We start from the raw sequence: 16039 nt of genomic DNA, 5'->3' as shown, positions 1-16039 counted from the left end.
CGTTTCGCCGGGCAGTTGTGCTCTACGTGCGAGTGTCTGTTCAGCCTTCTTTTTCTTGGAACTTGTGTCCCCAGAGCAGGCCTTCAGTTCCTCAACAAAGGTCGGCCAAGTGGTCAGCACGTGTTCATGCTTCTCAAACCAAAGCAGGGCGATCCCGGCGAGAAAGAATGCCACGTTCACGAGCTTCGCCGACGTACTCCATTCGTGATAGCGGCTCACTCTTTCGTAGTGCTTTAACAACTCGTCCACGTCTTCATCGGTCCTACCTGAGAATATGCGTGGCTCAGGTGCCCAGTAGCTAGGTTGTCTCGGTCGGTGGCTGCCTTGCTCCGTGACACCGGTTGGTGCGTGGGCGTTGCCGGCCGACGTGCCTTCGCGGGCGTCGGTCATGTCGGTGTGTTCCGGAGGTAGTCCGGCTAGGCGTCGGCTTCTTCGAAGGTCGTCTGCGACAGTGTTGTCCAGGGCGTCGGTTACCCCGCACCAGTCCACCAAAACTGTTACGGATGATATGGGTTTATTTACAATGAGGTCAATGAAGCGGCAGGCAAAAGACAAGGGACGATCCGATGATGCCGAGCACCAAATCCCTCGCGCCCGTTCTTCTTCTTCGTTCCTCTTTCGTGCTCTTCCAGCGCCGCATTAAAGACGATAGTCTTTCTTGGGGAACTTAAACGCAGAAATTTTGGTCTGTCTTTCTGTCTGTCTGTTTAGAAAAAGTTTATTTCATCGTAGGACGTTACGAACATTTAGAAACAGTGTCCGTACAAGAAGAACATTAACATACACAAATGACGAAACACAATACACAGAAAACGTTTAAACAGAAATGTCGAAGTTCACAGTGTGTCCCTAATGCATGCTACTAAGAACTAGCATGCGCACACTTAACACAATATATACAATGTACATGACTATGTATATACACAGTACACATGACTTGCTGAACATGCCAGCAAATATGTACAGCATTATGTACAGCATATTTTATGGTACATGTAATTTACATAATTTACAGTTTGAGCATGAAATGTGTATATACAAGAACCTGCATGGCTACGGGGATATGCATACACAGAAATAATAAATACAAACAGATTTTATGCAATATTATCCACTGTGTGATAACCTGGCTACAAGTACCAGGTCAGATGAAAAGCTAGCCGCACACGTCCATTAACTACCGACAGGAAGCGGCACGACCACTGCCGTAGAAATTCCTCTTCCCCAAGGAAGAACAATTCCTCCGACAAAAAGGACAGCAGTTCCGAATACAACCGTTCCAAAATTGGAAACAGAGAACGACGACGGTGACCGGCTGCAACAGCCTCGCACCTGTTACGCCACAAACAAAAAGCCACCGCAGCAATTAGAAGGCGTGCAAAGCGACTACGCGAGCAACGACCAGATGTGACAAAACGATTAACTCCTAGGCCACGGAAACCAGTGTTAACGGCTCTCCAAAATACCCGTGCAATTACACATTGCTGCAGCACATGCTGGTTAGACTCTTGTAGTGGACAGTTCGGACAAGTGGAAGATGGCACTATGCCCCACCTCTCCAGTCTGTCTCGTGTTGGGAGTACTCTCCATCCCAGCCGCCACATGAAGTCGCGGAGATGGCCAGGCAGAAAGGATGCCGTTATCGCGATCCACGAGACTCGGCTGGAACGCGTTAGACGAGCTGGAGGGACCAGAGGGAGCAGCAGCGCCGCCGTTGTGTCTACAACACGGTTTTCTAGAATGTTTACATCTGGGCAAACCTGCTGAGCGTGGCGATAAAATGCCACTGCCGTGGAGTAAAATGCAGGCATGTTAAGTGCTTGCGGCACAGAGTTAAGCGGTGCTCCCGGTAACAAATAACGTATCTTAGTTCCTAAGAAATAGCAGGCAAGATCACGCGCGGGGCACTGATCACCGTGTAGCAAACGAAGCAAGAATCGCAGAGCAAGCAGCCGGCAGCGAACAGACACAGACGGGAACGCGAAACCACCCCTGTTACGTGGTTGCCCAAGCGCAGCTCGGCAAACCAGCTCAGGTCCACCTGACCAGAAAAACGAGCCAAGAATGGATTGCAACGACTGAGTAATTCTCAATGGAGGCTGTACAACATGAGAAATGTACCATGCGCGGCCGCAAAATACAGTCTGTGCTAAGTACCTTCTTTCCAACAGTGGTAATTCGTATTCTTGCGCTTCCCGGACTTGTCGTTTTACATTCTCGAGAACTGAAACCCACACGGAGGCTGATATGCCGTAGTAGCCATAATCAAGCCCCAGAATGCGAATAGAGTCCCTTTTTTGAAGACCGAAAAAGGGACTTAGGCAGATATCTGGAGAACCAATGAACAAATATCGACATTTCGAAAAATTTAATGCAGCACCTGAAATAGACCCATACTCAGCAAAAAGCCGTAGGCAACGGGATAAGCTGTCCTCGTTCTTTAGATACAACGTGATGTCATCAGCGAAAGCTGTCACCTTCACGGTATCACTACCAGGTAGTGGAAGGCCACGAATATATGGTTCTTTAAGTAGGGAGCGCAGGAATGGTTCGAGGCTGAGTACAAAAAGTACTGGGGATAGAGGACAACCTTGACGAACTCCGCGTGTAACAGGAAATGGGGCACTTTCATAACCATCAAGAAACAGCGTGCTGTGTATATTGCTGTATGCGTTTCTGAGAAGCTCAACGGAGTCTTGCGGGAAGCCAAACGCCACCATTATGCTAAATATGTAGCTGTGCTCAAGGCGATCGAATGCCTTTTCTTGATCAAGTGAAACCAAGAGTCCACGTGCTGATCTCGCCAACGTGTACGCAATTATATCACGCGTAACAAAGGAGAGACTATGAATTTCTCTTCCAAGAATCGAGCACGCCTGATGATGTCCTATTAAGGAAGGCGTCAGGCTTCTCAAACGGCGAGTGACAACTGCTGCAAAAGTTTTGTAATCAGCGTTGAGAAGCGTAATTGGTCTCCATTCCTCTGGGCGAACAGACGATGGGTCATGTTTAGGTATTAACACAATTCGACCATCGTGAAAGCTATCAGGGAAATCAAAGTTCTCGAAGCAACGGCAAATAACAGAAGTGAAAGTGGCACCAATGTCATCCCAAAAGGTTAAATAAAACTCAACGGGCAACCCGTCCGGCCCAGGAACCGAACCGCGCTTCATGGAAGACAATGCCTCTTTCACCTCATCAGCTGACGGACTTGCACAAAGTTGTGCAGCTACCTCTGGTGGAACCTGAGGCAGCCCACTAAACATTGTGAATGTCTCGGCGGTACCATGATGCGTTGACATTGTCGTACGAGCCATGTTTTCAAAGTGAGCTATGAAAACTGATCGGTCACGCGCGGGTGGCAACGCAGCGGGAAGGGCTCTGGCGGCCTGAGTTCCCAACGGACTCGATTGTCTGAGAAGCCAGTTTCTCGCAAAGCGCAGAACCTCGGGGTGAGCACATGGATTACGCCTGCAACGCCAAGCAGCCGCCGACAACGACGATGCAGCAATAAGGCGTTGGAAACGTCCCCGTAACTCTCGCTGCCATGAGCGCATCAATGGAGTTAGTCGATCCGCCCGAAGAGCAATGCGTAGCTTTGTGGCGGTGTCCGCTAGTTCTTCCGACATACGGCGTCTGAGAGCACGCCCTTCGACTGAGCAGTGTAGACGCCACTGTACCTTGAGCGCGTCCCACGACTCGGGCCCGGAACCGAACAGGGAGGCGCGCAAGACTCTAGACAAACTGGAGCGCGAACGCGTGTCATGCAGAACGCGGATGTCAAGACGCCATGGTCTCACTGAGGAAGAAAAGGGAAAGCAAGCCTCGAGCACCACTGGTCGATGGTCAGAAATATAAACAGGGGATGATGGTAATTGTATCACATCAGATCGCGACACACAAGAAGCTAGCGCACGTGGGACGTAGAAGCGATCCAATCTACTAGACGATGAACCACGCCGCCAAGTCCAGGCATATTGTGGTCCATGTACTAGTCTGTACGCATCTATCAAACAGAAGTGCTGGACCAGGCGACGCAGCTCGCGTGCGTTCCACTCAGATCGACCCCATCCCGGACCCTGCACGTCAGCTCGCGTGTCTAATACACAGTTAAAATCCCCGGCGAGTATGACATGCCGACCGTCAAGAAAATACACGTCCAGGTCACGAAAAAATTCGTTAGACATAACTGCTTGAGCTGGCCCATAGATACACAGAATGCGTAGCCTGAAAGACGATAGGACGCAGTCAAAATCCAGAGCACGACCTATCCCGTCGTAGAAAACGTGATGATCTCGCAAGAGAGTTCGGTTAAAAATAATGATTCCAACTCCACTAAAGCGAGATGTCGCGAAAGAAAAGTAACAGTCCAAGTTAAATCTGCGTTTGAATGCATGAACGTGGCCAATGGTAAAAAAATTTGTTTCTTGTAAACACAGAACATCACAATGCTCTGCGCGAGCTACACTGATAACTTCAGCTTGTTTCACAGGATTACGGAACCCTTGCACATTTAAAGAAATAATTTTCAGGGTGTCGGCCATATTGAAATGTTAAGAGTGACCTTACTGACCTGGTCGTGTTGTTCATTTCGGCACCCCGGGGTCCGGGGGACATGCAGTGCACACGCTACACAACACACTTCGGCCCTCTAGAAGAGGGTCGAGGTTTCTTTGGCTGCTGGGACTCGGAGTGGCTATCCTGGGTGCCGTCCGAGCTGGTGCCAGTCGTGTGCGCACGCTTGACTTCTCGCGGGACAAGCATCTCCACATCACATCCGCCTAGGCTAGGGGAGAGCTCAATGCTACTGTCCACTCCGAGGCTGAAGCTGCTTTCCGATGATTCAGGTAGCGGTAGGGCTGCAGGGTCAACGTTGTCTCCACCAACGACCTTGACCGTTGGCTGCTTGTCGAGGCGCGTCAGTAAAGAGTTCCCATGGCGCCTTGCAACTTGTTCAAGGAAGTCGCGAGCCTGACTTTCTGAAGGAACCGATGTGGTTGGCTCATTCGGCTTTAATGCTGCACCTGACGAAACGCCAGCGTCCGTACACTTCGGAACGTCTGAGACTACTGTGCACTCAGCCGCTGAAATTGAGGATGGGGCCGGCGCGTCGGTCCCTGCATGCTTTTGCTTCTCGGCTTGAGACGCCGGCAAACATGGCTCGTTGTGTTTGGCTGAAATGGGCGCCACGTCAATCGTGGTGTCACCTTTTGCTGTCAGCGAGGCTGGCAAACATGGCGCGTTGGGATTGGCCAAGCTACACACTTCTCCGTTTACCATCGCTTCAGAAGGTGAATTCCTGATTATTTCGTCCGCAGCTCCAGTTTCTCGTTCAGCTGTTACCGCAGGCGACACAGTCGGTAGAGGAGGAAAGGACGCCGCAGCAGCATCCGAATACGAACGCCGCACTGGGCAGACGGTAGTGGGGTGACCATCTCCACAACGTCGGCACGGGCGGTCGCAACCTTCGCTTTCGTGCCCATGGACACCACAGCGACCACAGAACGGTGCTGTGCACTGTGCACGGTAATGGCCACTAGAGCCACACCGACGACAAACACGTTGTAGGCCGCGGTAGTCCAAAGTGACTCGATGACCAGAAACTCTAAGGTAGTTGGGGACGGGATTCGTGGTGCTCATTTCCATCCGAACAAAACGTGTGCCTGTAAGGACTCCGCGTCGTGCGCTCATGAAGCCTGCGTTTACAGATAGCACCTTGCCGTATGGGGACAGAGCCTGGACGAGGACTTCGTTGGGGACGAAGGACGGTAGGAATAGGCAGGCGACGTTAGTTACCTGCGGGCCAACAGGAACGACGGGAATAAGCTCGCCACCGATGGTCAGGTAGCCAGCGTCGACGATCAGAGTCATGGAAGCCATGCTCTTGACGGTGACTTGGAAGTTCATGCCTCCCATATGCTGAACGCAGTGTACCTCGGAGAGGCCAACTATTGAGGCCGTCGCGTCGACGACGGTCTCCGGACTAGTCCCCGCAGGGACAACAACATCGAAGGCTTGGGCCTTCGAAGGCGTCCACGACGTTGAAGGCGCCATGGCTTGTTGAGGTGGACGTCCCTCGATTCAGCCACTCGGCCAAAGTTGAACCACTTGCCCAAGGGCCAGCCGTCTTGAACTGGTACGGCTGTTCATACTTGTGAACGTTGTCGATCAAAAAGTAAATATCATGCATATCTGAGGTGCAACATCACTAGGTAAGTATTAGGTGGCGTGTTCCTTTAATAGAAAATGCATACACACGTAATTTTAAGGACCCTAGTTTCTTAAGCTGCGCTGAAAATGCATAAGAATGGAAGCTTGAGCGAGTTGGTATGCGTTCATCTTTGTTGAAACAGCGCTCACTAGACGACGACGAAGTAAAAGAAGGCACACGACAGGCAGCGCCTGTCCTGTGCCTTCTTTTACTTCGTCGTCGTCTAGTGAGCGCTGTTTCAACAAAGCTGAAAATGCGACTGCGCTGAAATTTGCCTTCCTCCGTGCCCTTCGCACGAGCTCATTGTTGTGTTTCGGTTTCGGTTCTGTATTGCACTGTACGAATGCCATGGGTTGGTGTTGAAAAACTTTAGTTTTGAGAAGGCCAAGAAGGTGAAAAAAAAATATTTAAAAAATGAAAAAGCAGCGTTGTGGGCGGCCTTCAGGCTGCCGGTTGTGGGCGCCGCTCTGGCGTTCCTGTTTTACCCAGGCGACGTGTAAATAAAAGAGTGTGTGGAGAGTACTCGTTGAGTGCGGACGTTTCTCTGCTTCAGAGCTTCGCGCCAAACCGCGTTTTCGGGCTGGCTGGCGTCCCCGCCGGTCGCGTTGGTCACCGCCGGTCTTCGCCTGCTGCTGCGCCGGGACTACCAGCACGCAACACAGCACTCATGTTTCCCGACGTATTGCCAGATGGCGTCCATATCTCACACAGCGCCTCTTCTATCGTCTTTACACGACATTTGCAGCGAAGCACGCAGATACGCGGCCAATTTTTTTATATAAAGAAATAATAAATCATTTAAACAAGCATAAGGTACTAATCAACGAACAGCATGGATTTCGCAGAGGGCTGTCTTGCACAACACAATTAGTAGAATTTTGCCATGATGTAATATCGGGTGTAGATACTGTAGGACAGGTTGACGATGTGTTCCTGAATTTTCGGAAAACCTTTGACACGGTGTCATATTCACTCTTACTGCTTAAACTTACCACCCTGAACATTGATAAGACTGTTTTTAAATAGATTGAATGTTACCTTTCTCAAAGAAGACAAACTGTAGTACTGAATGGAAAATGCTCCGAATACGCAGATGTTACCTCAGGGGTACCACAGGGCTCCGTTCTGGGTCCGCTATTGTTTTTAATTTATGTTGTAATAGATTGAGCGCAAATGGACGGGACAAAAGAAGACAAGACGACTAGACGAGCGCTCACTTGTCTTGCCTTCTTTTGTCCCGTCCATTTGCGCTCAATCTATTACATAATGAACCAACACGCCCAACAGAGCATTTTAATTTATGTTAATGATATCTCTGCAGGAATTTCATCTTCTATACGGTTGTTTGCGGATGACTGTGTTGTGTACAAAAAAATTTCCGATCACAGTGATGCATTAGAACTTCAGAAAGATTTATCACTCATTCATAGCTGGTGTACCAAATGGAAAATGAATTTGAACATAACAAAGTGTGTACATATTTCATTTACTAAAAGGATAAAACCATTTCAGTCACGGTACCGCCTGAACAATGTACATTTGAAACAAGATAGTACATATAAGTACCTAGGTGTGCTACTATCACCTGAATGTTCTTGGAGGCCGCAGGTGGACACTCTCATAGCCAAAGCTGGTAAGGTATTAAATTTCATTCAAAGAAACCTGCGATGTTCGCATGTGAATTTAAAACGTGTAGCGTACACTACTTGTATCAGACCTATCTTAGAATACGGTTGTGTCGTGTGGGACCCCGCCGAGGTAACCTTCATTGCTGCTCTTGAGCAAATGCAAAATCGTGCAGCCAGGTTCGTCTTGGGACGGTACGGAAGGAGGGAGAGCTGCACTGCAATGAAGGCTGAGCTAGGATGGGGGTGTCTTTCTGACCGCCGCCATAGACAGAGATTAAAATTTCTTTATATGATTTACTATAATAAAACTGGAATTAACAGAGAAATTCACCTACACACACCTCATTACATTTCAAAACGTTTTGATCATAGTTGTAAAATCCTGGAATACTCAGCTAAAACGAACATGAATGCCAATTCATTTTTTCCTACAACAATTAAACATTGGAATAGGCTAGCTGAAAAGCAAGTACATAGTGGGAATGAAGATGTATTTTATTCAATGCTGTAAACTCGTGCTGTAATCTGAACGATGATGTATTTATGTGGGAACAGATTTGTATTATGTGTGTGAACGAAGATGTATTTCAGTTATTTATGTATGAACAAAGTTGTACTTGCGTGCGAACAAAAATGCAACTCATTTATTGATGTAAGCCCCCTGCTATAACGCCTTCGGGCGCTGCGGGGTATCTCATGAATAAAGAATAAAAAAACACCTGGTTTGACGCCAGCAATTTCTTCACATGGTCGAACGCTATCTGCTGTGGGGCTTCCCACACCCACGGCACCTTCTTATCCAACAACCGGTGCAGAGGTTCTGCGATGGTGGCCTTGTGCGGCAGGAAAGCATGATAAAAATTCAGAAGACCCAGGAAGGCCTGCAGTTCAGCTTTGTTCGAAGGCGGCGGTGCGTTAAGGATGGCTTGCGTCTTCGCCTGTGTTGGATGGATACCTTCAGCATCGACTCGGAAACCCAGAAATTCCCTTTGAGTCACTCCTAGATGGCATTTTTCTTTTTTGACCTTGAGCCCTGCATCTTGGAACCGTTGGAGTACCTCTCGAAGGTGACTGAGCACTTCCTGGTGTCAGGATCCCGAAATGAGGACATCATCAAAGTATGGAATGACACCCGGTAGTCCCCGCAGGAGGTTCTCCATTAAGCTCTGGAAAATGCCAGGTACGACACTGACACCGAATTCTAGTCGGCGAACACGGAAAGCACCCCGATGAGTCACAATGGTCTGTGCATCTGCAGATTCATCAGTCACAGGCAGCTGCTGGTAGGCCTGTGCCAAGTCTAGCTTTGCAAAAACAGCTCCACCAGAGAGGGATGCCAGCAGGTGGCTGACCGCTGGCACGGGATACGAGTGCTGCTGCAAGGCTTTGTTGATTGTGCACTTATAGTCTGGACATATGTGGACGTCTCCATTTGCCTTCAGTGGCGTAACAATGGGGGTTTCCCAACGAGCGTGATCAACTGGCTCCAGGATTCCCTGTTGTACCAGTTTGTTCAGTTCGACATCGATTTTTGGCCGAAGTGCAAAAGGAACCCTCCTGGCTTTTAGGCGGATAGGCACAACATCGGGGTTATGTGCAAATTGCACTGGCGGTCCCTTGTAGCAGCCTAGTGTCCCATCAAACACAGAGGCAAAGTCTTTGAATATGCTTTCAAGTGATGTTGGCAATTGGTCAATGTGTTGCACTCCCGTAATATCAATCCCGAGTGCAGGAAACCAATCAAGTCCGAGAAGACTTGGGCACTTCCCCTTGACAATGACAAGGCGCAGCTGGCCGTCAAAATCTTTGAGCTGCACTCGCACAGTACCAATTCCCCGTACTGCGATGCGGTTGGCTTGATAGTCTCTCATGATGATGTCAAGTGGCTGTAGATTTGGGACACGCCCCTTTGGAAAAATGCGTCTGGCAGTAGCATCGGAAATGATCGAATAGGTTGATCCCGAGTCCACCTCCATCTGGCACTGTGCGCCTTCGATTCTGAGGTCCACATGTACCGTCTTCTTGGCAGGCTGAGACACTGCGTTGCTAGCAGTCACCGCCAAGTCGTCACAGTACGCCATGTTTGTGCGAAGGCGTTTTTGGAACGCTGTGTCCGGCCGTCGGCATTGGAATGTCGACGTGGGCCCGACTGCCACTGGGACCGGCAGACCTTAGCAATGTGCCCGGTTTTTCCGCATTCCCTGCACTGGAGAGCGCGGAATCGACACAGGCGGCGTTCATGTGGGCCTTCGCAGCTGGTGCAGGAGCCACTTGACAGTCTCTCGACGCCTCGTTGCTGCTCGGGGCCTGCACGAAGCCGGAGAACGTCTTCACTGGCTACTTGCTCCCCGTCATCACCTGCCGTCGTCCCGTGGTGCACTGGCTCGACGCGCGGCGCGCTTGTGCTTTGGGGCGAGGTAAAGCTTCCTTCTCGGGTAATGGCCTCAGCGGCGACTGCTTCCTCAATAGCCCTGGTAAGAGATGTATCGGAATTGTGTAGCAAGTCTAGCAACCATGAGGCTGGCATTGCTTATAAAAGACAAGACGCTACAACAATAAAGGACTTTTGTTCTGGGTCTCTTGTGTCTGCCTGTCGACGCATGGTGTCAGAAATACAAGCCCAGCGTCCCACCAGCTAAAACGCCACGATGGAAGCATTGGCGCCGCCCGAGCGTCTGGTGCTCTCCGAAACTCCTGCAGAAAACTGGGCAAAATTTCGTCAACGAATGGAGCTATACTTCAAGGCCACAACAACGACGCCAGAACGGACAAAGGCCCAGAAAGCAGTAATCTTCCTTCACGTTGCAGGTCAGGAAGCAAACGATGTTTTTAACACCTTTAAGGTGGCGGTCCCACTCCGGCGAACCCCCCCTCCGCATTTTACGCATTGTTTGCAGACGCACTGTGCTCGCTGCGCTTGACAAATAAATATTAATTGTAATAATTCAGAAAGCTTATGATCTCCGCTTTCTAATGACACCTGGTGTTAATGCCTGTTCGGAAGCGTTACCTAATAGCAATGAAAATAGTGTGAGCAACAAAAGGCATTTTCGTTGTACAAGCCTCCGTTGTACTGCCAGTACGGCGAAACTGTTCAACATAACTAGACCAAATTTACCGTGCCTTTAGAAGAAGTGCTATTTAAGGTTTCCATAAAGAGATATTAGCCATAAAATAATTAGTCATTTATTTACGCTCCAATGAAAATGGGCAAAATATTAAAAGTTTTTGTGAGAATATCTTTTTTACTTTTCAAAGCAGAACAATAATATTTAGTGGCTACGTAGACTACATTACACTTATTTTCCATGCGAAGTTGCTTTGTGTTCTGACCAAAACTTGATGAATTATTATTGTGTCAATGCGGCAGTTTATGGCTGTACTTGGTCACGCATTACCGATGAAGCGACAAAACTATACAAGCTGATACTGTGAACTTCTACATAATGAAGAAGCAAGGCCCTTTATATGATTCTATGAAGAGAAAGTTCCTTTATCTTTATTAGGGAACCTGCAAGACAGCAGTGAATTTACGTAATTTTCCTGCTGACCAGTCCCGTAGAAACTCGCTTTTTTTTTTCTTTTAGACGCTAATTCCCAACGAGTATTGCACATTAGTAGATGCATATTGTGTCTTTTATCTACTTGTGCTCACTAACTTGACCACTCAGTGCTTCAAACAAAATATTTTCAATGAATCATAAGTCTCACAGGCGTTTTTTGGTGGTAGCTCCATCTATGAAATGAAACATCAAGTTGCTTTATGCGAGTTCAAGCGTTCGCCAAAAGTGGCGCAATTAAACATAATAAAACGGGTAGAACAGGCATGAATTATATCTCCAGGCCTCATAGTTTGCTTCACTAGCTAAGTCTAGTCGCCGCGCGTAACAAACACCAACCGTAAAAGGAGGAGGGCTTAGTGATAAACCCTTTCCACTCGCCCCACGTCAGCAGGTGGGGCGGTCTCATCAAGCGGCAAATGGTTTCGGTATGCAAGAAGATTGCGCGTTCGTCACGCGTTCTTAGAACCAGTGTTCCCCGGCACGTCTTTAGTAATGTGCATCTCTTTGTGGTTCAGCTGCTCGTGTTTTGCGCGTTCCTTTGAGTGTTTTCGTGCCTGTGAGGTTCGAAATTGTGAAAGGAAGGACGCTGACATGCCGTGTGAATGATATGTATGTAGCGCCGCTTTAAAGGGGACACGATGGTGAACGTATGAAAGCTTGTCATTGCCGGAATTTTCAAAGTATGCCTGTCGAGCACTGTGCCGACAACTTCCACTGACCAGTAGTGGTAAGTTGTACCCAATCAGGTAATTACATCCTAGTTGCAACGATGCGACAGAAGCGAGACTTTGTTGAAGATGCAGAACGTTCTAGTCGACCTGACAGAATATTCAATGTATGGGACCCTGGAAAAGTTATATTGTGCTTTGTGAAAAGACGCACTCACTTCGGATAAGACGATCACTGTCTTTGCCACTAATGAGCGCTACGGTGTTAGGAAACAGTTCGACTGAGGAGGACTACTCTACCTAGTGATAACGCTGTTGCGCACTGCTACTTTGTCGTAAAGCGGCTTGCTGCGTAGCCAGAACTACTACTAATGATCGGATAACAACTAGTTCGTAGCAAAGTACAAGGCGGACAGTGCAATGTCTGGTCAACGAAGAATAACCTGACTTAGACGCACGTGAGAGTGGCCACATGAACAAAATAGTGCCGATACATATGCTACTGACGAACATTTTGTTGAAAAACTTTTGCGGCAACCTAAATGGAAAACTTGTCGATGGTGCCTGTAAGTCAAAATAAAGGAAAACCACAGCTTTCCACAGCAAATAAGTGTATTCATGCTTTTATAGAAGAATCATAAATAAAAATTGGATTCTGTAAAAGCCTACATGACCGGTCATGTAAGCCCCCAAGGCGACCCTGTCCAGCTCTGACCCAGTGCAGCAACAAGCCCTGGTCGACCGTCGTGCCCGGGCGGCGGCAAGAGCCAATGGTCTTCCGGACTAGGAGGCCCACCCCCAATAGCGACTTATTTCTACCAATAAATGTTGTATTCTCTCCCCCCCCAAGGGGGGGGGGGACGCCCAGCCCCCTCGTGTGCACACCTACGCTGGCCGATGTACCTCTACTCAGTTTCATACAATATATGCAACGCTGTGGAAGCTATACAAGAAGTTCAGTCAGCAGTATGTGTGACTACGCGCGTCTTGCGCCTGGCTTTCACCGTTGTAAACGCTCGTGCGAGACGACCACGAACGCGCCTGCACAGCGTCGCGAAAGGTTACAAATGAGAACAAAGAGACGAAAATAACGGGGTGTCTTGCCCTCCAACGCACAAACCATCTTGGTTTATTACTGTTCCCAAGAGAAAAAAATTCGGCAGATCCCACGCACTGTGGGAATCGATGTAATGCGAAGCAGCCAGCAAAGAGCTGCATACATCGCCTTGTTTGTCTTTGAGCCAAATGAAATCATTCATGCCATGGCATCTAGTCCACCATATATCGCATGTTTGCCATGCACGCATGTATGCACCATCTAATATACACCATGCCAATGAAACGCATATTCTGGTATATACAATGCATGACCTGTCGCTTATGTTCATCACGCACTCGTGTCGTGCCATACCAATTTTGGTATATACCCGGTTAACAAAATGGCCGGAAGCACACCATGACAGTGGCATGTAAATCATACCGTACATGACATGCATGTCATGATTCGCATGTTAAGACCTCTCATTTATGTTCGTCATACAGTCACATCGCGCAATATCAATTTTGGTGTATATCAAACGAGCGAAATGGCCGCGAGTGCACCACGAGTATAGCATGTAAATCATGCCATACATGACATGCATGTCATGATTTTCATGTTACCACCTGTTATTCATGTTCGTCATACAGTCGCGTCACGCAATACCAATTTTGGTATATATCAAGCTAGGAAAACGGCCGCGAATGTATCATGAGTGTGGCTTGCAAATCATGTCGTACATGACCTGCATGTCATGTTTCCATGTTACCACCTCTCATTTACGTTCATTATGCAGTCGCGTCGCGCAATACCAATTTTGGTGTATATCATGCAAGCGAAACGGTCACGAATGCGCCGTGACCATGACATGTAAATCATGTCCTACATGTCATGCATGTCATGATTTTCATGTTACCATGTCTCATTTACGTTCGTCATACAGTCGCTGCGCGCAATACCAATTTTGGTGTACATCAAGCTAGCGAAGCGGCCGCGAATGCATCATGAGCGTGGCATGTAAATCATGACATACATGACATGCATGTCATGGTTTTCATCTTACCAACTGTTATTCATGTTCTTCATACAGTCACTTCGCGCAATACCAATTTTGGTGTATATCAATCTACTGAAAAGGCCGCTAGCGCACCATAAGCGTGGCATGTAAATCAGGTTGTACAAGACTTGCATGTCATGATTTTCGTGTGACCACCTCTCACTTAAGTTCGTCATACGGTCGCGTCGCGCAATACCAATTTTGGTGTATATCGTGCAAGCGGAACAGCCGCAAGTGTACCATGAGCGAGGCATGTAAATCATGACATACATGTCATAGATGTCATGGTTTTCATGCCAGCACCTGTTATTCATGTTCTTCATACAGTCACATAGCACAATACCAATTTTGGTGCATACCAAGCAAACGAAACGGCCACGAGTGCGCCATGAGCATGACATGTAAATCATGTCGTACATGTCATGCATGTCATGATTTTCATTTACCATGTCTCATTTACGTTCGTCATACAGTCGCTGCGCGCAATACCAATTTTGGTGTACATCAAGCTAGCGAAGCGGCCGCGAATGCATCATGAGCGTGGCATGTAAATCATGACATACATGACATGCATATCATGGTTTTCATCTTACCAACTGTTATTCATGTTCTTCATATCGTCACTTCGCGCAATACCAATTTTGGTGTATATCAATCTACTGAAACGGCCGCTAGCGCACCATGAGCGTGGCATGTAAATCAGGTTGTACATGACTTGCATGTCATGATTTTCATGTTACCACCTCTCACTTACGTTCGTCATACGGTCGTGTCGCGCAATACCAATTTTGGTGCATGTCATGCAAGCGAAACGGCCGCAAATGCACCATGAGCGTGACATGTAAACCATGACACACGTGTCATGGATATCATGATTTTCATGCTACGACCTGTTATTCAAGTTCTTCATACAGTCACATAGCACAATACCAATTTTGGTGTATATTAATCCAGCGAAACGACCGCGAGTGCGCCATGAGCATGGCATGTAAATCATGTCATACATGACATGCATGTCATGATTTTCATGTTACCACGTGTCAGTTATGTTCTTCATACAGAAATGTCTCGTCATACCAGTTTTCGTATATATCCCTTCATTTAAACGGCCGCGAGCGCCCAGAAACCATGTCATGTAAATCATGCTGCACATGACACGTGCGCCATGATTTGCACGTTAGGACCAGTCATTATGTTTGTCATGAATTCTTGTCACGCCGTACCAATTTTGGTGTATATGGAATTAACGGAACGGCCGCAAGAGCCTAAGGTCGTGGAATGTAAATCATGCTGTTCATGACATGCGTGTCATGATTTTCATGATATGACCTGTCATTTATGTTGGTAATAAGGCCATGTTATGACACACCAATTTTGGTAAACATCCGATGAACGAAACGGCCAGGAGAGCACAAAGTCGTAGGCGGCTAGATAGATAGATAGATAGATAGATAGATAGATAGATAGATAGATAGATAGATAGATAGATAGATAGATAGATAGATAGATAGATAGATAGATAGATAGATAGATAGATAGATAGATAGATAGATAGATAGATAGATAGATACGCTCAAAGTCGCAGAAGTTCGCTAAGAAATGCTTCGCATTTAAAAAATCATGCCTCACATGGAAAAATCATTGTCTTCTTCCTCACGCAAACGCATTCATTGTCAGACGTCTCGCTGGCCTCCACCGCGTTGCACCTTATGTATGATACGGAGTATAGGAAAAGACATTCGTAGAACACATGGTCATGGGCTCAGAAGTTTCGATCTTATGTATGTTTTCTATGAAGGCTCACTGGGGCCGTCCTAACTACCTATGATTTGCGCCTCCTCCCCGCCCTGCCACTAAGTACGATGCTGGGCCT

General features: G+C 47.8%; 1 protein-coding gene across 1 annotated transcript; it reads right to left on the bottom strand.

The window, feature by feature from the left end:
* Positions 1–8927: 8927 nt before the first annotated feature.
* LOC119382259 (uncharacterized protein K02A2.6-like) lies at positions 8928–9920 on the bottom strand. Its single transcript, XM_037649968.1, has one exon. It carries the CDS (start codon positions 9918–9920, stop codon positions 8928–8930), a length of 993 nt encoding a protein of 330 aa, XP_037505896.1.
* Between the last annotated feature and the right edge of the window lie 6119 nt (positions 9921–16039).

The sequence above is a fragment of the Rhipicephalus sanguineus genome, chromosome 2 (assembly GCF_013339695.2).
Source record: "Rhipicephalus sanguineus isolate Rsan-2018 chromosome 2, BIME_Rsan_1.4, whole genome shotgun sequence".
Classification (NCBI taxonomy): Eukaryota; Metazoa; Arthropoda; class Arachnida; order Ixodida; family Ixodidae; genus Rhipicephalus; species Rhipicephalus sanguineus.
This window is presented reverse-complemented; position numbering and strand designations above follow the sequence as displayed.

Coding starts and splice junctions, on each gene's coding strand:
- LOC119382259 (XM_037649968.1), bottom strand. CDS start 9,920: ATGGCGTACTGTGACGACTTGGCGGTGACTGCTAGCAACGCAGTGTCT.